General features: G+C 61.3%; 1 protein-coding gene across 1 annotated transcript in view; it reads right to left on the bottom strand.

Moving 5' to 3' along the window:
* The window catches only part of EMC8 (ER membrane protein complex subunit 8), a 44,558-nt gene that overhangs the window by 9,982 nt on the left and 13,024 nt on the right, over positions 1–21,552 (bottom strand). The window contains exon 2 of the mRNA XM_040982277.1: positions 3,578–3,606. Coding sequence (XP_040838211.1) covers positions 3,578–3,606 — 29 coding nt within the window. The remainder of the gene's footprint in view (positions 1–3,577; positions 3,607–21,552) is intronic.

The raw sequence follows: 21,552 nt of genomic DNA, 5'->3' as shown, positions 1-21,552 counted from the left end.
CGGGGAACAGCTGGGCTCCTCCGTCAGGCTCCAGATGGCTGCCGCTTCAGGCACGTGTCTGCCCTGCACCCAGGAAGGCTCTGAGGGGAGGTGACTTGCAGAGGGTCATGGTGTGCCCGTTCCCATCAACTCAGGCGCTCAGCATTCGACCTGACTCGGAAGCCAGGTGTTCGCCGGTGTAACCAGTGACCAGCTCAGCTTGGATGCCGGGCTCTAAATCCAGAGGTGAGGGGGAGAAGACCTGGAGCCGGGGACCTGAGACCTGGGGTACAGAGGCACCGCCCCGCTGGCCCCAGGGGTCTCCCTGGCAGGACCCATTGCTCTGGTTTGAAGCCTCCTACCCCCACCTGCGGCATTTGTCATAGCAGCTCCTGGGGCACTCACAGCTTCTTGCCTGTCCCCGTTAGCCTGTCCTCTGTCAGAAGGAAGCCATCCTGGCCTTGCTCGGGGCTCAGCGCCAGACTCCAGAGTCACTTGTTTGTCTGCCAGGACCAGGGTTGTCCTGCGCTGATGTGTGTCAGGGGATTCTAGGTTTGGGCACAACGCGACTATCACCTTCAGCTGTAACCCCCAGGCCGATGGAGCCCACCTGGCTATTCCCCAAGGGCAGGCCATCACTGACCAGGGAGGGAAGGTCACCAGGGACCCAGGCTGATCAGGCGGGCGCCTGGCACCTCACAGCCCCACTTTCAATGCATGAAGACCTGCCCCACAACTTCTCAGGGAGCCCAGGATTAAGCGACAGCTGCCGACTGCTTGGTCTGCGCTTTGCAGGAATACCTTTTTCCCTGCACTGCCCCAGTGCCAGGGACGGCCTCTCAGAGCGGGCCACCTTCCTCCCTGCATTGCCCCAGTGCCAGGGACGGCCTCTCAGAGAGGGCCACCTTCCTCCCTGCACTGCCCCAGTGCCAGGGACGGCCTCTCAGAGCGGGCCACCTTCCTCCCTGCACTGCCCCAGTGCCAGGGACGGCCTCTCAGAGCGGGCCACCTTCCTCCCTGCACTGCCCCAGTGCCAGGGACGGAAAAAGTCCCACGGAGAGAGGTGCGGGGCCTCTGGGTGGCAGGGCTGGGCCTGGCCCCTGGGTGACACTCGGGCCCATGTTGGCCCTCGCCACTCCAGAGACCAGGATTGGCAGCACAGAGTTGGCAAGGCGGGGTACAAGAGCAGAAGCTGGTCTCCCACTCCGCCTCCCCAGCCCTTAGCAGCCCCTGTGAAAGTTGGTGAGAGTGGATCCCCAGCCCTGGCTGAGCCTGGGATAGGAGGGAAGTGGCCTCAGATACACCTGCAGGGATGGGTTCTTTTTGAGAAAAGTCCCCAGCAGCTGTGAATGCTACAGCCCGGGGTCAAGTCAGAGGGGGCAATAACCCGCACTCCCACATCACAGGACAGACCCCCAAGCTCCACCTGGGAGAATCCCCGGAGCCATTAGGACAAAGTAGAGTCTGTGGGTGCAGTGTCCACCTGGGGTGACGACAGGCCCAATCCGGAGGAGGATGTGGGGGTCGTGGCTCAGCAGCATGAGGGCACGCAAGGCCACTGAGCTGCTCACCTCACTGCACGTCACGGTAGGGTAGATTCTAAGGTAATTACAGGAAAACCCCAAGAATAGGGAGGGCCCCCTTCACACTCGGGCTCCACCCTGGGCAGCACCCAGAAAGGAGCCATCTGCAGCTTTGAGAGCTTAAGAGCTTGCTCAGGCCCAGATCCACCCCTCAGACCCAGATCTACCCCTCAGGCCCAGATCAACCCCTCAGGCCCAGATCAACCCCTCAGGCCCAGATCAACCCCTCAGGCCCAGATCAACCCCTCAGGCCCAGATCAACCCAGTCAGGCATAGATCCACCCCTTAGGCACAGATCCACTCAGTCAGGCCCAGATCCACCCCTCAGCCCAGATCCACCCCTCAAGCCCAGATCAACCCAGTCAGCCCAGATCCACTTCTCAGGCCCAGATCAACCCAGTCAGCCCAGATCCACTTCTCAGGCCCAGATCAACCCAGTCAGCCCAGATCCACCCCTCAAGCCCAGATCAACCCAGTCAGGCATAGATCCACCCCTTAGGCACAGATCCACTCAGGCCCAGATCCACTCAGTTAGGCCCAGATCCACCCCTCAGGCCCAGATCCACCCCTCAAGCCCAGATCAACCCAGTCAGGCATAGATCCACCCCTCAGGCCCAGATCCACTCAGTTAGGCCCAGATCCACCCCTCAGGCACAGATCCACCCCTCAGGCCCAGATCCACCCCTCAGGCCCAGATCCACCCCTCAAGCCCAGATCAACCCAGTCAGGCATAGATCCACCCCTCAGGCACAGATCCACTCAGTCAGGCATAGATCTACCCCACAGGTCCAGATTAACCCCTCAGGCCCAGATCAACTCCTCAGGCCCAGATCAACCCAGTCAGCCCAGATCCACTCAGTCAGGCCCAGATCTACCACATAGGCCCAGATCCACTCCTTAGGTCCAGACCGACTTGGCTCCACTGACACTTGGTCAATAAGTATCTCCCTGTTCCCTGTTGGGCTTGGCCTGGGGCCCTGAGGGGCCTAGAGGCACACGGGTTGCTTTCTCCTCCAGGGTGCCTATCAAATGCCCCACCTCTGAGGCTGCTGGGCAGGCCTGAGCCCCAAGCTGGCCCACCGGATACTGTCTTGCATTGCTTCAGCCCTGTCAGGGGAACCCGAGGTCACGTCTTCTGGAGGTTCCTTCCTCCTCCCCTTTCTTCAGGGTCCTGTGGCTTCTCCTTAGCCTTCCATTAAATTATTCCTTCACTCACGGCGAACAGTATCCGCAGCCTGCCTAGTGCTCAAAGGATGGGCTCCTGGGCTTGCGGGAACTTGATGCAAGCAGTACTGAAACAAATGGTTGCTGGATGGGGGGCGGGGGGCTGATGGAGGGCTTGTGCAGGCAGCACACTCGCGCGTGCGTGGCATGGCAGACATGAGTTCCAGGTCTCAAGGTAATGGCAGTGACACCAAAACCCTAAGGCGGTCTGTTTCATTCCCAGTTCATGCCATCTGGACACCCCCTTCTCTGCAGGGGAGAGGGAAGGTGATGCCCCCCCAGGAAGATGGCCCACCTGCACAGACGCAGGGGTGTGCAGGTGTTGGGGGCAGCAGGCAACCAAGTTCCTGGGAGCAGGAAGGAAGCGGAGGAAGCTGAGCAGGTGGGCTGCTGAGGCCAATTTGGAGGGGCTTGGGATAGGCTAGGATAGTCGGGCATGGGCTTGGGATACGCTAGGATAGTCGGGCATGGGCTTGGGATAGGCTGGGATAGGCTGGGATAGTCGGGCATGGGCTTGGGATAGGCTGGGATAGGCTGGGATAGGCTGGGATAGGCTGGGATAGGCTGGGATAGGCTGGGATAGGCTTGGGACAGCTCCTTCTGTGCAGCCTGGGGTTACTGCGGTTGGGGTAGGTGTGGGGTCCCCAGGGATCACACCTCCCCATGATGCTCCAGGGCAGGCCTCGAGGCACTCAGAACCAGAGACCACTGACAAGACACCTGCTGTGTACTGCGCAGCTGCCAGGCCCTTCCTGACTCCAGCCCTTCCCCGCCCCCCGGTGGGGCCTTACCTTTCAGGCAGGACAGTTTCAGCCCCATGTCGGCGCCGGCAACCCCGCAGGCCTGTGGAGACAGTGGTGGGCGGGACTGTTTGGAGCTGGCCACAACGGGCGAGCGCGGGGGGGGGAAGACCAACATACTACTCATCATCACACACTATCAGGGGACACTTCTATCTCGATACTCTCTAAGGTGAAGGGGAAGGATGATCAATAACACAAAGCACTATATATTATCATATATGATACATACAATTAATTCTATATAAGTATAGTGCGGGATATGAGATTAAGGTATAGGTTATGATTGGGGTTGAGGTTTGGTTGGAAATGAGATATATTGTGGTTTTGTTTATGAGATGTTTTAGAGTATTTTTGTTGGATTGAGAGAGTGGAATGTGTAAGTTTTTTTGGAGTGTGGTTTTTGAGAGGGTTTGTGTTATTGGGTTTTGGGGGGGTGTTGTTATTATTGTTTTATGTTTGATTGGTTTTGGTTGGTTTTTTGGTTGGTGGTGAAATAAAAAGAAAAAATAATTTAGAATAAGATTTGAAAAAGTATTTAGTTGTAGGAGAAAAAAAGAAGAAACGACATTAGATTTAGCAAATAAAAAAGAAGGGTAGGATGGCGCATCCTGGAATGTGGCCTTAGAAGACTGCTTAACGTGCCACGTGTGGACAAGACCAAAGTGGGCACTGCCTCCGAACTGAGATCCTTCAGAGTGACAAGGCGGACACACAGGCAGGGAGGAGAGCCCTGGAAGACAGCCCGGCCTCCTGCCGCGGTCCGGGGAACAGCTGGAGACAGCCTCCTGGGCAGCAGGAAGGGACTGCGCTCAGGTCAGGAGGTCCCTGGGAGGAAGCAGGGGCAGGAGGCCAGGGCAGGCTCAGCGTGAGAAGCAGACACCCTGCTCTGAGGACACCGGGGACAAGCGTGCATTCCAGGGGGTGCGGAGGCAGGGCCAACTGGGAACCCCAGAGACACATCCCCCTCCCCCAGAGAGCAGCACAGCCTCTCAGGTGCCCCAGCCCTGGGACCCAGAGCCAGCAGCCAGGGTTCAAGCTCGCTGAGGACAGAGAAGGCCAGAAGTTGTGGAACTGAACGTGGACATGGCGGGTTGCTGGGGGTGTGCAGTGTGATCCCTTAGACGGGGCCAGGGAGGGCATGAGATGTCTGCCGGGAGACGAGCCAGGAGCTTCATTAAAGCTTTGTTAAAAGATCTGTTTATTTGAGAGAGAGTAAGAAGTCTTCCAACTGCTGGTTCACTTCCCAAATGACTGCAACCACAAGGGCTGGGCCAGGCCAGGCTGTAGCCAGGAGCCAGGAGCCTCATTCTGGCTTCCCACATGGGTGCAGGGGCCCCCACTTGGGCCACCCACTGCTGCTTTGCCAGGTGCATTAGAGAGCTACATTGGAAGTAGAGTAGCTGGGACTTGAACCAACACCCATTTGGAGTACTGGCACTGAAGTGGCAGCTCTACCCGCTATGCCACAGCACTAGCCCCCCACTTCTCTTACCTTGAAAGTGGGGGTGAAGGGCACAGCACACACACGGCGAGGACGTAGGCCGGGGGTGCTGGCAGAGGACAGGCTTCCATGCCAAGCATAAATCCAAGGAACACCTTTGTCGTGATGACGTGGGCAGGGATGGGGGGCAGTGGCTTCCGGCCACACCTTTCCTCCAGGGCTTCGCTGCTGTGAGCATGCCTGCGTGGCTGAATAGGACCTGGCAAAACGCAGAGGCCCAGGTGCTGCCTCGGCCTTGTTGGCTTGGAACCTGTGTCCTCACTGCAGGCGGCGGCACTGGGAGCCTGGCTGGCCGCACGGCAGAACCGCCTGAGACCCATTCCAGACCCAGGGGGCTCCCCTGGAACTCGGTACAGCCAGTCAGGCCCCGGAGTGCTTTGTTGATTTTTTGTTTTAGGATTTATTTTATTTCAAAGTCAGAGTTATAGAAAGAGAGGGAGAGATAGAGATCTTCCACTCAGTGGTTCACACCACAGAAACAGTTCCTCTTTCATTTCAACTCTGAGGCCGCACGCTTGGCCCTGGCAATGGGCAGGTCCTTCCTGGCAGGTGAGGAGCCGGCTTGGCCCCCAGCCTGCGGTGGGACAGGCATTACGCCCCCTCGGAGGTGTATATGGTGTTGCCCCCTGGATACCCCTGGGGGTCTGCTGGGTACAGGGAGCCCTGTCCACTCCTCGTGTGGAAAGACTTGAAGCTCCACTCTGCCTCTCTGGCTGCTTGTGGAGCAGGGGCCCTTAGCCCCCAGGCTTCGTTCCTGGGGCCATGTCGGCTGACAGCTAGCTTGTGGCTCAGCGGGCCAAGGTTACTGTAAACTCTACTGCGCCGACCCTCAGCCACAGCCTTCCCACCCGACACGATGGTGAGCGATCCCTCAGCCCCGCTCGGACGCTGTAGGCCAAGGCAAGGCCTGTGCTGTGGTCCGGAGCTGTCTGAGGGTGTCACACAGCCACACAGGGCGGGCCAGGACGCAGCCAGGGGTGGCTTAGCTGTGGGACCCCATGCGTTCCCTCCAATTGTTGGCATGGCAGCTTGAGACATCAAGATCCTCCCGGTCAAGAGGGATGGATGGTATTAAAGATGCATTTCCAGGGCTGGCACGGTGGGTTAAGCTGGCGCCTGCAATGTTGGTTTCAGTCCCGTCTGCTCCACATCCAACCCAGCTCCCTGCCTGTGGCCTGGGAAAGCAGTGGAGGACGGCCCAAAGCCTTGGGACTCCGCACCCGTGTGGGAGAGCCTGAAGAAGCTCCTGGCCCCAGCTGGCCCAGCCCCGGTCATTGCGACCCTCCGGGAAGTGAACTGGTGGATGGAAGCTCTGTTTCTCCTCTCTCAGTAGTTCTTTCATTAAAAAAAAAAAAAAAGACGCACTTGCTCAGGGCCCGCCCTCTCTGAGCTGCGGTTGGGTGAGGCTGTGCAGCTCCCAGCTGCCTCCACCAGACCGGACATGAGGCCACGGTGACACTGCCTTCCGCCCGCAGCGGCCTTGCTCGCGGTGCCACAAGTTAGCGCCCACAGTGGTGAGGGCACGGCGGCCGGCTCCCATACTGCCGGCACTGTCAGGGACACAGAGCCCACCCAGGGGACCCCACTAGGAGACACCCCAGCGTCTGCAGTCCCTCCAGATGCCAGGTGTCCACGGACCACAGAGGCTCGCCTGGCCTAGGGCTCAAGGGGAGCTTGCCACAAGTGGATCCTACGAACCCAGGGCTGCCCAGTGGCCGCAGGGAACATGTTCTCTCTGGCAAAGTCCTTCCTGGCTTACCTGCCACTCCACGTGGCTGAAGCACACAGCTGACCCTAAGCAAGGGCCTTGAGGCCCAGGAATGGGACAGGACTGGCAGGCTGGAAGCCAGCTCTGGGCTGGGTCCCTACTGCCCAGGCCTGCCCTGACTCCTTAACAAAGACCTTCTAGAAGGAGCAGGTGAGGGCAGGAATGTGCCCAGGCAGGTGGACTAGTGAGCAGGGCCGGCACGAGGCTTGGCTACAGCAGCTCCGGGGTGAGTGCTCGCTGTCCACGGGGCAGCGGGCACAAGGGGACACCCTCTTTTTGCAACAGGATTAGGATTCTTGTCATTCCAGCCAAAGGGACCGTGCTGGGCCAGCTCCCCATGTCACATGCTTCCTTCCGGGCCCCCCAGCTGTGGGGCGCAGACCTGAGGCTGAGCTGCCAGTGTCTGCAGGAGCCCCCCCCCCCCCGCCCTGGGACAGCAGCCACAGCCTCTCACCAACAGGAAGCAGAAGCGGGCACCCCCCTGCCAGGCTGGGCCTTGGCCTCCCCGGTGCCCCCTGCTTCCTCAGGGCCACTGTGTGCTGCAGCTCAGACAAGCGCCTCCCTCAAGCCTACCCGGCAATGAAGACCCTGATTTAAAAACTGGAAGGAGGAATGCAAACGGAGGGGCCAGGAGTGAGGCGGCTCCGGGGGCTGGCAGTTCTGCTCCAAGGATGAACACTTGGGACAGACACCGTGCCACGTGCATGCCGCCAGTCGTTGCAGGGTTCTGAACGTGGATGTGAGGGTCCTGGCAGTCAGAGGCGTGGCCCTGTTCCCATCCAAGGGAAAAGCCTTTGGCTCCAGGGCTCAGAGCTCTGGGCTCAGCCTTGTCCCTTCCCAGCCAAGGGTCACTGTGTCCCTTTCCGAGCCCCTGCTGCCTCGTCCTTGGAGCCAGGGCAGTGGTGGTACCTGTTCCCAGCAGGAGGTGGGTCAGCGCCCTGTGCTCAGCAGGACACCCCCTGCCGGGCTCTGGGGCTGGGACCCTCCCACCTCTAGTCTCCAGGGGTGACCAAGCTGAGGGCAGAGGAAGCAGTGTGCCCCCAGCAGGGGAAGGTGCTCCAGGGGGAGGGGATTAGGTGGCACTCACAGCCCCTTGGGGCTGGCAGGGATTAAAGCTTTCCATAAATACCCGGCTGCCCTCTCTCCCTCCCTCCCATCCCAGGGTGGGGTGTGCACTCCAGGGTGGGTGTGACCTGGCCAGGCAAGGTGGCGCTTCCTGGTGCAAGACCATCTGGGAGAGAGGGAGGTGTTGGGGGCAGGCTCTGGGCCAGTTTCGGAACCTGGGACTCTCCCTGCCTCAGTTTCCCCATCTGCACCATGCCTCCCCCACGCATCCACAGGTCTCAGGTCCTCCGCCTCACTCTCCCTCTTAGCTAGGATGTCCAGGTCCATCTGGGGACTGAGAAGTCCCAGCACGCGAGGTCCCGCCCACCAAGCCGCGGTCCCCGGGGAGTAGCCTGGGACGGGCGTCTACGCAAGACACCCCCTCTTCTCAGTTCCGCCTAGCTCAGCCAGCCCGGCCAGGCGCGGGGCGTTCACACTGCCTGCCCTTTGCGGTTGTAAACCTGCTTTGATGCCCCGGAGCCTCGGGGGGGCCCCTAAGTGCGGCGGCTCATAAATAATACATTTTGAAATCCTCGATGTGGGGAAATGGCTCCTCCCGAGGCCTCCCGCCCCCACCCCCTGCCGGGCTCCCGTCCAGCGCTCGGCCAAGGCTGGTCGGGTCCACTCCAAGGCACCGGTGACAGCGCGGGGTGTCAGGTGCGGGGTGGGGGGGCTCGAGGCACGCGCGGGGACACACCCCCCGCCGCCCTGCGGAAGTTGCACCGCGGCCACTGGGGCCAACTCTCCCGAGGCCCCGCGTGCGGGCAGCGGAGTCCTCCCAACGGCGCGCAGGGGTCCCCGGCCCTCGCCCCGCCCGCCGCCGAGCCCCCCGCGGGGCGTGGACAGCGCGCGGCGCGGCTCGGGGGGCAGGGCGGCCAGGGGCCGGGGTGGGCAGCGCGCGGCGCGGGGCACTCACCGCTTCCTGTGGGCTCACAGCCGCGCCGCGCCCGGGGCGCACGGGGCCTGGCCGGGCGCTGGGAGCGGGGGCGGCGGCCGGGCTCCGGGGGCCGCGGCGACGAGCCTGAGCGAGGGAGGAGCGGGGGTCATGGCCCGGCCGGCGCTCGCGGGCCGCCGCCGCCGCCGCCCGCCTCCGGCCCCCGCCCGGCACCTGGAGGGCGGTGCCGACGCGGCCCGCCCCGCCCGCCGGCCCCGCGCGCCCGGCCGCAGCCCGGGACTCCCGGCGCCCGGCCCGCCCGGTTCCTCCGCCCCGCCCCGGGGAGGGGGCCGGGGAAAAGTTTGGGCGGTGGCCTGGCAGGAGCTCCGCGGCGAACCCCTGGCGGGGCAGGGGCTAGGCTCCCCGCGGGTGGCACTTCACCCCAGGCAGAGGAGGGGGAAAGGGGCGCCAGGGCTCCGTCCTCTACAGGGACCCCGCTGAGCCCCTGCTGCCCCGCCTGCGGGGAGGGGCGGCCAGAGGGGGTTTGCAGTCTCCCCATTCCCTACCCCCTCCAGGGCGTGGTCCACGGCACAGAAAGTACTCCTCGCCTGTCACCCCAGTCACCCCAAGAGACAAGGGGGTGGATGGCCCGCCTCCCTGGGGTGGATGTCTGGCTCCTTTGCCCCCTCACACATCTCTGCACCCTGTTTCTTGGAATGAACCGGGGGTGCAGCCTACGGGAGCCACCTGGGTGAGTTTGGGGATTTTGATGCTGGGCACCTGGGAGTACCCCCAGCCAGTCCTGCTGCGTGGGTACAGAGGCCTTTTAGCTTGGGCACCCTCTCCTTGCTGGACTGAGGGCTGGACACCCTGCAGCCCGGTCCTGCTGGGGGCTCAGGAGGACACTGAGTTTCCTCCTGAGGAGGGAGGTTTCCCTTGGTGAATGCCCTGTGCACCCCCTAAAAACACCCCAGTCTGGCCCCCAGCAAATGTAGCACGTGCTCTCCCTGCAAACCACGGGCAGGACCAGGGCAGTGGCCCTCCTCCACCAGCAGCAAGAGAGGCCTGGTCTGGGCTGTGGCAGGGGGCTCCCAGAGGAGGGCATATCCCTGGGGAGGGGCTACAACGCCTAGCAGAGCTCAGGAAGGAGGGCCTGGGCATGCCTGGCACCTGGGTGCCCCCAGCCCGGGGTCCATGACCTGGTGCCACATGGGTGTTTATTAAAGTCCACCTCCCTGTGGTCTCGCTTAGGGGTCTGCAGGAACCAAGGGGTTGTTTCCCGGGCTGCTGAGGGGCCTGCACCCTGGGCCCTCCCCAGGGGAGCTGAGGGCTCTGAATGTCCTCTTGGTGTCTGCTGCAGGTCCTGGGCAGGCCCCATCCTGGCACTGGTGGGGATAAGTCTATCCAGCCCTCCGTTTCCTCAGAGGAGTTCAGGGTCCGTCCGTCTCCTTCAGTGCTAATTGCAAGAGGCCCTGCTGTGGCATCCCGCCTGTGACAGGCTCACAGGGAGACCCTGCCCCTCCACGAGCCTGAGTAGGGCAGAGGACAGGGTGCCTGGGGTGCACAGAGGGGTGGGTGTGGACATCACAGGGCCGAGATGTGGCTGGAGAGTCCCCTGCATTGTGCCCGCCACTGTGGGCCCACGTGGGAGGGCCATGTGCCAGGGGCCACCTGTGCACGTCGGGGTGTGGGGCCGTGTCCCTGGCCTCCACTTCAGTGCCCAAAGTGGTGACGAATCCCATCTGCGGACAGTGCCAGCTGTCCCCAGGGGCACGTTGTCCCCAGCTGAGCCCGGACAAGGGTGCTGGGGAAGCGTAAAGGTGAGTGAACAAACAGGCAGACCCGTGCAGACCCGTGCAGGGAACACGCAGGCCCAGGGCTCTCACTGCATTCCTCTAGGTGGGGCCCAGGTGTGGGAGTGACAGGAAGTCTGCCAAGTCAAAGATGGGGAACCGAGGCACAGAGAGCCTGCCAGAGCCCCCAGGGGATCTCCCACCCCCAGGAGCTCAGGGTGGGTCGTGAGAAGCTCTGGGCTCAGAGCCTGCCCACTTCCCCGCCCACTCTGGGAGCACTGAGTCAGAGGCAGGTGGGAGGTACAGGCCAGAACTGTGGCCCTGCACGTGTGTCAGATCAGAATCCCACGGCACTGCATGGGACAGACAGGAGGTTGGGGTTCCTGGGGGACGACTGTCAGATCAGGCCACTGGATCTTGTTCTGGAAGCCATCTGAGCCCCTCACAGCCTTCTCGGTCCCAGAAGAAGAAGAGAAGGAAGAGGAGGAGGATGGGGCGCCACTGCCCTGCCCAGCCCCTAGGATCGTTGGTCAGGAGAGCAGCTGCCCCTCCGCAGCCCAACAAGATCTCAAACCTGCGGCTGGCCGGGCCCAGTGGCCCTGAGGACACAGGCTCAGAGCCTGGCCTCAAGGACATTACCGTCTGAGGGCCAAGGAGAAAGATGTGGACCACAGCAGGCAGCCGTGGAGGGGTGGGCCACAGGAAGCCAGCCTCTCCAGCAGGGCGAGGGTCTGAGCACAGGAGGGTGAGGAGGCAGCATGAGCGGGTGGAGCTCTGCACCTGCCCAGTCGGGCCCTCCTGTCAGCCCCGGGCAAGTGTGGCCTGCCGTTAGACCGCCTGTCCGTGGGAACCTGAGGCAGGAATAGCCGAATGCCCACAGAACGAACGGAAGCTGTGCTCACACGAGTCCTCAGGTTTCTGGGGAGGATGGGGAGGCAGATGTGCTCTGAGGGAAGCAGCAGATGCCAGGCTCTGCCAGGATGCCAAGCCAGCAGGGTGGCCGGGGAGCCAAGGGAGGGTGGCTGAGTGGCTGCCACGAGCAGCAGCTTGGGCAGGCTGGCCCTGTCAGTTTCCCTGCCAGAAGCCTTGGCGCTTGTTGGCCACGAGGGCACACCCTCCCACCCCAGAAGCACCAGTCGGCCATGTGTGCTTTGGAGGGGCTCGGCCCAGGGCGAGTGGGGCGTGGGGACTCTGAGCCTGCACCTGCAGCTAGCTCCCTGTGCAGCTCAGTTTGTATCCCACGACCCTTTCCAGAAAGAGATGGCCACGAAAGGCTGCTCGTGCCTTACCTGTCCATAGGAAGGAAGGCTGCTTTCCGTCCTGGGCCTCGGGAGCCGCTTGGATGCCACCCGTGCTAGGGTATGCAGGCCCCTGGAAGGGGCCCTGGTTCACCACACACAGGGCAGGCTGACTGCTAGAGGCACAGGTTAGGTCCCTGGGGAGGAGCCTTCCTGGCAGGCCATGGAGTGCCACGTGGGGCCCCCTTGGAGGCGGGGCAGGCACTGGATGCGCGGTGCCTCCCTGTAGCACTTCCCTGTCTGCAATGGGGGAGCAGCAGACCTGTATGGTTCATCAATGCCCTGTGGAAGGCACGGAGCTGTAGTGGCCCAAAGGGACCTGACCACCCTGCTGAGAGCCACCAGCCGTGTGGAAGGTGGACCCCCAGCTGCTCACATCTGGCACTACCTGCCCATGATGTTGGTGCTGGCCAGTGTTGTCAGCTGTCCTAGAACCCCCAGGCGCGCCACGAGATTGGGAATAGGGAACAGCAGTGGTCGTGCGAGCCACAGAGTCTGGGGACCTCCCACTGCTGAGCCTCCCCTGGGGCCCCAAGACTGTGTTGGAGTTAAACGGATAGGCTGTGAAGCAGCACAGGAACAATTCCAAATGTGCACCGAGAGCACAGTCCGGGCGAGGTCCATGCACATTGCCACCTGTCGCCAACAACGTGCTTGCTCTGTGTGCATCTGGGTCTGCCCTTGAGCATCTGTAGTTAGGGGCGGGCGTTGTGCCTTGGCAGGTAAAGCTGCCACCTGTGGCCTGGTTCAAGCCCCAGCTTCTCCACTCCTGACCTAGTTCCCTGTTAACGTGGGTGGGAAGGCAGCTGAGGACGGCCGGGGTAACCTGGAAGTGGCTCCTGGCTCCGTCAAGCCAGCATTGGCTGCTGGGTTACCTGGTGAGTGAGGCAGTGGATGGAACAGCTCTTTTCTCTGTTTCTCCCTCTCTTTCTTAAATAAGTATATATTAAAATAAAAAGAAAAGAAAAGAAACATTAATTCTGTGGTTGCAAACTCTGTCTCTGCAGCTCCATCTCTCCCCTGCTGCCCATGTGGTCCTTGGGGTCAGTCCCCGCCCCATGCGGTCCTTGGGGTCAGCCCCTGCTGCCCATGCGGACCCTGGGGGTCCAAGTGTCATTCCCACCACGGGTGAGGAGGACCTGCTCGGAGGACGCGGGAAGGGTCAGCCGTGATTGAACACATGTCACGGTGACCTTGCGAGGGCCAGCGAGGCACAGTGACCTCCGTGGGGACAGGCACTGTGTCAAAGGCTGACTGCACAGGCTCTGGAGGCCAGGGTTATTTTTATCTCCCTTTGAAGCTAAGGTGGCTGAGGCAGGGAGTGCTGTGTGTGCCCGTGGTCACACACGAGTGTGTGCCGGCTCATGGCGAGCAGGTGACAGGGCCTGGGTTCTCGCCCAGGGAAATCCAGGAACACTTGCCATAGTGCCCGGGTCCCCTTCCCTGCAGTGTACACAATTGACAAGAGTGACCTAGAGAGGACATCAGGGGCCAACTAGCAGCAGGAAGCCCCAAGACAGCCCAGGTCATCGCTCCCAGTGCACGTCATGTGTCCTCTGCCACACAGGGAGGCGGTAAGCACCGATGACAGGCAGGTGACAAGCCACAGGCTGGGAGAACTCACTCACCAAAGGCTTGTGCCCAAGACACAGGAAGAACTCAGCTGTCAGCGGCCAGGAGGCAGATGGGATGAGAGGTGTCGCCGACCCTCCTCTGAGGAAGAGGCGCAGTTGGCCAGCAAGCACGCAGCCAGGTGCTCGGCGAAACCGGGGGGACGGGGCTGCTGACCGAGTGTGGTGGTTCCAAGGGCTAGAGGGGAAGGGACACAGGCCCCCTCCATGTGACCACCCTGGGTCACTATGCGGTCATTCCATGGACGTGACACTGAAGGACAGGAGCCAGTCGCAGGCGGCTACTCACCATATGACGGAACCACAAACAGCGCAGAAGGGGCCAACCTAGGCAGCTGGGAAGCAGGCTGGGGGTTGTCGGAGGCGCCGGCTGCAGGCGGGAGGGAGACCTGGAGATTTACAGAAATCACTGAACTGTGTGTGGGCCAGTCATTCCGGGTGGTTCCCAGCTCATGCATCAGGTATAGCTGGCAGACAATAATGACAACGGCTACTGTGGCAACACTTCCAAGGAGTGGCAGGCTGCCCAGGCAAGCAGCCAGGCCCGGGCAGCCCTGAACCATGGCCCCACTACGAGGCAGAGGCTTGGTGGGGTCCCGGCCTTTGGAGGACAGCCGGGTGCCCAGTGCAAGAGTGGTGAGGCCACTTCCTGTGTCAGCGAGGAAGGGCAGAAGGAAGGGAGCTGAAAGCAGGAGCAGCTGGGAACAGAGAGGAGCGGGGTGCAGTGGCCGGGAGGGGGAGGAGAGGGGGGCAGGAGGAGACCCCCGGCTGGGCAGAGAAGGACCGTGGGCTGCTGGAGCCCCCACTGGGCACAGGCGGGAGGCCCACTGGCCCTGCTTTCCCGGCAGCTGCTCCAGCAGGCCCGCTGGTCCCTGTGCTACTTCACACACGGCCACCCGTCCATCTGTCCACCTGGCAGACTGCAGCAGTGAGCTGGTGGTGGGGTGCTGGGAGTCACACCTGAGGCTCCAGCCCTGAGGCCACGGCACTGGGCCTAGCCGGGGAGCCCTGAGGAAGGTTGCAAGTCTGTTTATCTACATTTTATTAGGGGGAGAGAAGAAAAGGGAGAAATAGAGAGGTAAAAAAGATGTATTCATCTTTATTGGAAAAGAAGATTTATGGAGAGAAGGAGAGATAGAAAGATCTTCCGTCTGCTGGTTCACTCCCTAAGTGGCTGCAATGGCCAGAGCTAAGCTGATCTAAAGCCAGGAGCCAGGAGCTTCTTCCGGGTCTCCTGCGTGGATACAAGTCCAAGGCTTTGGGCCATCCCCCACTGCCTTCCCAGGCCACAGCAGGGAGCTGGATGGGAAGTGGAGCAGCTGGGACACAAACCAGCAGCCCATGTGGGATGCCAGCACTGGCAGGCAGGGGATTAGCTTGTTGAGCCACCATTCTGGCCCCTAAGATAGATTATCTTCCACCTGCTGTTCACCCCTGAACTGGCCGCTTTGAAGTGGGAGGCTGGCGTTGGGCCTGGCAGCAGAGATGCTGGTCGGGACGCCTGAGTCCCGTGCCCCAGGTTGGACATCCAGTGCCGGCTCCTGACCCCAGCTTTCTGCATGAGGTAGACTCTGGGAGGACGTAGCGCTGCCTGAGGTAACTGGGTCCCTAACTTGGTTTCAAGCAAATCAAGCAAAAAGTGAGACACTAAGTGTAGTGAGAACGACCCGTTGAGGGCCAAACTATCCCCACGGCCAAGACATCTTGCACAAGGCAGCAACGATGTGAGCACGAAGGACCATTCCTGAGAGCGGGCCAAGGTGCTGCCCCAGTGTTGAGAACACAGCGTGGGGTGCAACTGCCCACCTCCGGACAGACCCCGTGGCCACAGCGCTCCCCAAGCCACGGCCGGAACACAGCTGCCTTCCAGCCTGTGATGGCTGACGGGGTGGGGAAGCTGCGGAAGGAGGGTCGGGAAGCAGCACAGGCTGGTTTGTGAAGCTCCGGGGGAAGGAGCCATCTCAGCGACCCAGATGTGCAAGTGCTGACAGAGAAGCTGCAGAGGCGACCGGAAGTCCAGGGCGCTGACCGGACTCCCAGCGCAGACGGGACGGCCCTGTCCGGGAAGCCAAGAGGAGGTGCCGAGGACTTCCCGGCAAGGGCTATCGTAGCTGCGACCGTGAGTGGACGCCAACGCTCCCGTGCCCTTCTGAAGACCACAGGGCCCTCGCACTCACATCTTGTCCGCTGGCCGCTGCTCTGTGACACGTGCTTCCAGTGGGTCACCGAGCGTTTTCAGCCCACGTGGAGACCCTCTGCCCAGAACAACATAGCCCTCCGGAGTACGACTGCTCATGACCATGCACCCGGGCCAGTGGGCAGCAGAGGTCACTGCCACGGCTACCCCACCCCACTGGTTAGCAACCAGCAACGCCGCCAAGCGAGGCCTCCACCAGCAGAAGACGGTGACCCACTGAGGCTCATGGAACCATCAGCATTTCTGAGTGATAAAGGATTTTAAAATGGTCTGTGTGCGTTGTTTCTCAAGGTATGACACGGTGGGCACTGTGGCACAGCAAATTAACCCACTGTCTGCAGTGCAGGCAGCTCATATGGGCACCAGTCCGAATCCTGGCTGCTCCAACCTAGCTCTCTCTCCTGCACCTGGGAAGGCAGGGGAAAATGGCTTAAATGCTTGGGTCCCTGCCACCCGCTACAGGAGTTCCTGAGTTCCTTCTGGCCCATCCCAGCCATTGCAGTCATTTGGGGAACGAACCAGCAGAGGGAAGAATTCTCTGAAACTCTGCCTTTCAAACAAATTAGTAAATCTTAGAGAAAAAAAAAAAGACATAACACTGCTGGACACTTACCATGCTACAGTACAATGTGGACAAGGCATTTGCACATGCTGGGAGCAGCGATGGCAGCTGCCTAATTCAGGTGACCTGGAACTGAAGCTGCAGTGTCTGCGAGCGTCAGAGGCATGGACAATCCACGGCACCAGCTACTCCCACCACGGCAGCCCACACAGCAGCCGCGCGGCAGAGCGGGTCACGTGTGCACCCACGGGGGCAGAGAGGAGCACAGGACCCTCCACAGAGCCCCTCCCCCTGGCATCGGACGGACATGCTCCAGGAAGGCGGGAGACAGCGTGGATCAGAGAGGGCACGGGCGGCTCACTGCACTTTCTCCCCAAAAAGCTCGAGCGCGCATGGCAAAGGGCTCGTGGGGTGCAGGTGCGTGTCAACCCGTTCTCCTCACTTTTCTATGCTAGAAAACTCCATGGTATGGACAGACACTCCTAGGCAACAGAGGTGACATCATACATGGCCTTGGGAAAGCTGCGTGTGCCCCAGGATCTCAGTTCCCTGTCTGAAAGGAAGCCCAGGGATGGGCCCACTTCCCACAGAGCCCTGTCTGGGAACAGCGGCCCGTGGTCAGCAAGTCACACGGTGCTTACTGAGGGGCCAGCTGTCCAGACATGGGGAACCCACTGCACCCAACGGGCGTGAAAGGCAGGTGCTGCTCACTTCCCGCTTGGCCATGGAGGACGCCGAGGCTCGGGGCTCTCCTTTTCTCTCAGGTTGTTTTCCAAGTGTGCAGGTGCCCAGCCCCTGCAGGCACAGTGCTGGGCTAATCCCCCTGAGGCAGGTGGCGCCCCCCTCTGGCTGTGGATGATGCACGTGGGTTCATGACCAAGAGCCTCTCAACTGTGGGAGTCTGTAGTGAGCAGGGACCCTGAGCTGGGTTGCCTGGGCCAAGGTGGGGAGAGGGGCACAGCTTGCCCTGCAGCCCCAAAGAAGCAGCTGCTGTGCTCAGAGAGGCTCTCCTGGTCTGCGAGCAGAGGAGCTGGGCAGCCCAAGGGCACCGTCTTCCCTCGGCCCTGCCAGCCAGCAGCAGTGGGGTTGGCATGGGGATCGGAGGGATGGGCTTCCTGTTCTGTGGGCTGTTCCCCTGCAGCACCTCATCTCATGGCTCGTGCCCAGCCTCACAGTGCGGTCAAGCGCACGCTTCTGTAACCTCTGTGCTTGAAGGACATTTGGCAGGAGTCAATGTGACTTGTGCTGGGGGGGAGGGGACAGATGAAACTTCTTAAAGGTGCAGGAAGTGTCAGGACGCTACAGGGCGGAGGAGGGGTACCGCCCCAAACGCCCAGGACCAGGACAAGGGCAGAGCAGGGGGCACTGCTCCAAATGCCTAGAACCCCAGGACCAGGACAAGGGCAGAGGAGGGGGCACTGCTCCAAATGCCTAGAACCCCAGGACCAGGACAAGGGCAGAGGAGGGGGCACTGCTCCAAACACCTAGGACCCCAGGACCAGGACAAGGGCAGAGGAGGGGACAACACCCCAAATGCCCAGAACCAGGACAAGGGCAGAGGAGGGGACAACACCCCAAATGCCCAGGACCAGGGCACTGGGCTCGGCACTGGGCCACTTCTCCCTCTGAACCCAGTGCTGGAGCCTCTGCCCAGCTCCCCGCCTCTTCCTACCTGTGTGGACAGCGGGTCAGCGGCTGTCTCGAGTCTTCGGGACCTCACTAAGGCTGGGCACAGGCACTTGTTCTTCTGCTCCCCAGTCCCTCCCGGCAGGCTCTCCGCACTCTGCCCATTTGGACTAAATGTCCGGCCCCTGCAGAGAAGGGAATGATGCTTAAGCCCAGGACTGCCGCCCTGTGGCTTTCGGGAGCTTTAATCCCTACTTCCCATCCCCTGGGTCTGGCCCCTGGGTGAGTGGGATGGGCCGACTGGAGCCTCCACAGAAGAGGGCCACATGGTGGGATGAAATCCCGGCCGGGGCAGAAGGCCCTTCTGGACATCTGGGCAGAGGTGGCTAGGAGCAGGGGAAATGTGGGGGTCCGCGGTGGGAGATTTCAGAAATGATTTGCATGCCCCTTACAGGGTCATTTTTGGCAACCAGCTGCCTGGGATCCAGCTCGGGGGTGTCAGCCCAGCTGACGCCTGTGCTAGAGCCACCAGGGTGGTTGGACCTGGGGACCGGCGCTCCCTGCAGCCCCCGACAGCCTGGCAGGGAGGGCCGGTAGTCTCATGTGCACCTATGCCTGGGCCTCACCTCAGAGGGGAAAGGCTGACTGTAGCTCCCCGAGTCAGGATGGGGTGAAGCCCAGAAGGTTCCTCCGCTGCCCTGCCTTTCCTGGTGTGCTCACAGGACATGGCCTCTGTGTTTGTCTTCCTTTGCCTGGCATCACAGTTTCCAGGTTTGCCACGGTACAGCATGAGACAGTGCCGAGTAACTGTGTGGGCAGATCACGTCTTTTCTCGCTCATATCCGCTGGTGGACGTCGTGCTGCGCCCACTCCTCACTCTTAGGGGCAGTGCTGTCCTCAGAACAGGTGCTGCTACTGCTCCGGTAGGTGCCCAGGAGTGGACAAGAGCAGCTGGGAGAAAGCCCACATCTGGAGCCAGTGAGCCTCGGCTTGTGGCAATCCCAGACAAGAGCCCAGCAAGCAAGCAGAGGCGGAGAACCCCTGCTGGCCAGCGGTATCCTTCCTCCAGGAGCCTACACTGGTCCTACCCAGGCAGGACACTTGGTCACAGCCAGTAGGTGTGTGTGCTGGCCGCCCCCTCTGGGCATCTTGGAGCTGGTCAGCTGGCACAGTGACCCAGGGCAGAGCTGACCCAGGGCAGACCTCCTGGCCACACCCCCTAGGCTGCACTGATGGCCTAGGAGTCTGGCGGCTGAGCCCACTCAGGAATCTCTGGCTTGCTAAAGCTCCTGAGGGGCTTGTGGGGGACAGATAGGCATGGGGACCCCCACGTGGGAGCAGCGCCCTCGTGACATCCACAGGAGACGCCAGGCAGGTGGCGCAGCCCACAGGACACATGGGTGTGTGGATGCAAGGTCAGCAGGGCAGGGCTAGGACTGTCCCGGCAGAGAGGCTGGGTGATGAGCCCTCGCTGAGCCTGCCCAGTCCTGTGAGGGTCCGACTGCCCCCGGAAGCTCCTGCGCAGTGCAGCAGCCGGCCTCGTGCAGGCACATTCCGATCACACGGGAGTCCCACAGGTGGGACAAGCAGCACCTGCAGGCTCAGCAACAACCTCCTCAGGGGCAAAGAATGTTCTGGCGTTCAGGCTGGCCAGATGTGGGGCTGCATGTGGCTCCTGGGGGGCAGGGGAAGTGGTCAGGGTCAGGGCACGCAGCGTGTTGTGGGTGGGACATGTGCCCCACGCTCACGGGAGGTCCTGGGGCCTCAGCCCGTGAGCAGTTAAGTGTTCAGACGACTATGCTGTCCTGAAGGGACCCCATGGGACTGTGTTCTTGCCATCACAGTGGCTTCTCCTGTTCCTTCAGGGGTGGGCTCTGCTTGCCCGGTGATGCAGTTCTCAGATGGAACCAAAGTGAGCGGTAGCTGGGCTGGGCCTCTGCCCACCCCCACCACACGATATCCAAGTCATTTGTGACAATGAGACTTCAAAATGCACCCTAGAGCTGTTACAAAGGCAAGGAGTGCAAGATGGAGCTGAGCACACGAGGAGGGGAGCCCAGAACAGCAGGCACTGGGAGGGGACAGTAGGTAAGTTCTGTGGCCACACAGGCACTGACCCCTCCAGCAAGGGCCCACTGCCCCTCCCACCCCCTGCTCAGGCCTGAAGGGTCCTGGTGCAGGTGGGCTCAGCATCCCCTCTCTAGAAGGCTGACCAGCTGAGACGGGTCAGGCACAGGCATCAGACTGCCAATCCAGGCCCTGCCTGCCCAGCACCCACACTGCAGAGCTGGGGACACAGATGGGAAAGAGGTGCCAGGGGCCCAGGACCTGCAGGAGGTTGTAGCCTGGGGATGCCAGGAGACTGTACCCCACTGCAAGGCTTGGCTTGTATGGTAAGGGCAGGGGAGGACCCAGTGGCTGGAAGGGTGAGGGTCAATCCTGGCAGGTGTTTCTGACATAGAAAACCACCTGGAGCCTCCGCCAATCGGTCTGGGTGTGCGGGGTCCTGTCTGTACCCACTGCGCTGGGCCAGTAATGGCATGATTTATCTGAGCTCCCCGGTCACTCCCCAGGGAGGCTGAACGGGAGTCCAGGTTCCCAGCTTCAGCCGGGTCCAGCCCCAGCTGTTGTGGGCGTTGGGAAGTGGACCAGGAACGGTATATCTGTCTCTGTCTTTCTCTGCCTTTCAAATTAAATGAGAATAAAGTTAAAAAGCCGACAACCTCACCAAGCCATTAGCTCTTGAACAAAGCTATTTTCAAGGAAACACAGATCAATGCCGACTTCCTGGGCGCATGCCTTACCCACGCAGGGATGGAGCCAGGGCTGCAGACGGTCAGCCGTGGAAAGCGTTTGTGCTGAGAGCCGCCTCCTGCAAGTGGGCCATGAGTGACAGATACGGAACTAAATATACCAAGGTAAAACAGCGAAGTCGTCTCACTGGAGGACACCTGGGGACACGGTCCTTCCCAACCCTCCTGAGTCCAGGGCTATGCGACTCTTCAGAATCTGCTTCGTGTTGCTCGGTGGTGGAAGGGGAATACAGAAGCACAGGCACAGTGGTCCACACCCTGGTCACTCCCCAAGTGGCCGCCACAGCCGGGTGGGTCAGGAGGGAGCCAGGAGCCCAGGGCTCTGGCGTACAGGGGCCCAAGAACTTGGGTCATCTTCGGCTTCCCTGGGAGCATTAGCAGGAAGCTGGATGGGAAGTAGAGCAGCCGGGACACATCCTGGTACCCGTGTATGATGCTGGCATTGCAGTTGGCAGCTTAGCCTGCTGTGCCCCAATGCCAGCCCCAAGTTCAAGTTTTGATGAATGGAACCAGCAAATCCACAGGATGCAGCCTAATGGTCCAGTGCTTTAGTTCCTGGTTGGACACATTCCATTGGACAAATCGCTCTGCTTCTGTAGTTCTGAGATTGTTCCTAAAACTCAGGTTTCAGTCAAGCATCAGGATTATTCAGCATGCCAGCCTGACCCTGATGCCACAGGTGCAGGCGTTCGGGCTGAGTCTCAGTGCACACTAGTCCTCTGCGGAGTCCCGCGGGCTGCACAGACTCTCTAGTGTAATTATGCCTTTCACCTCTTAAACCAGTGCAGGGACCAAG

The sequence above is a fragment of the Ochotona curzoniae genome, unplaced genomic scaffold (assembly GCF_017591425.1).
Source record: "Ochotona curzoniae isolate NIBS_2020 unplaced genomic scaffold, NIBS_Ocur_1.0 contig_3622, whole genome shotgun sequence".
NCBI lineage: Eukaryota > Metazoa > Chordata > Mammalia > Lagomorpha > Ochotonidae > Ochotona > Ochotona curzoniae.
Note: the sequence above shows the minus strand (reverse complement) of the source record. Positions and strands in the feature narration are given on the sequence as shown.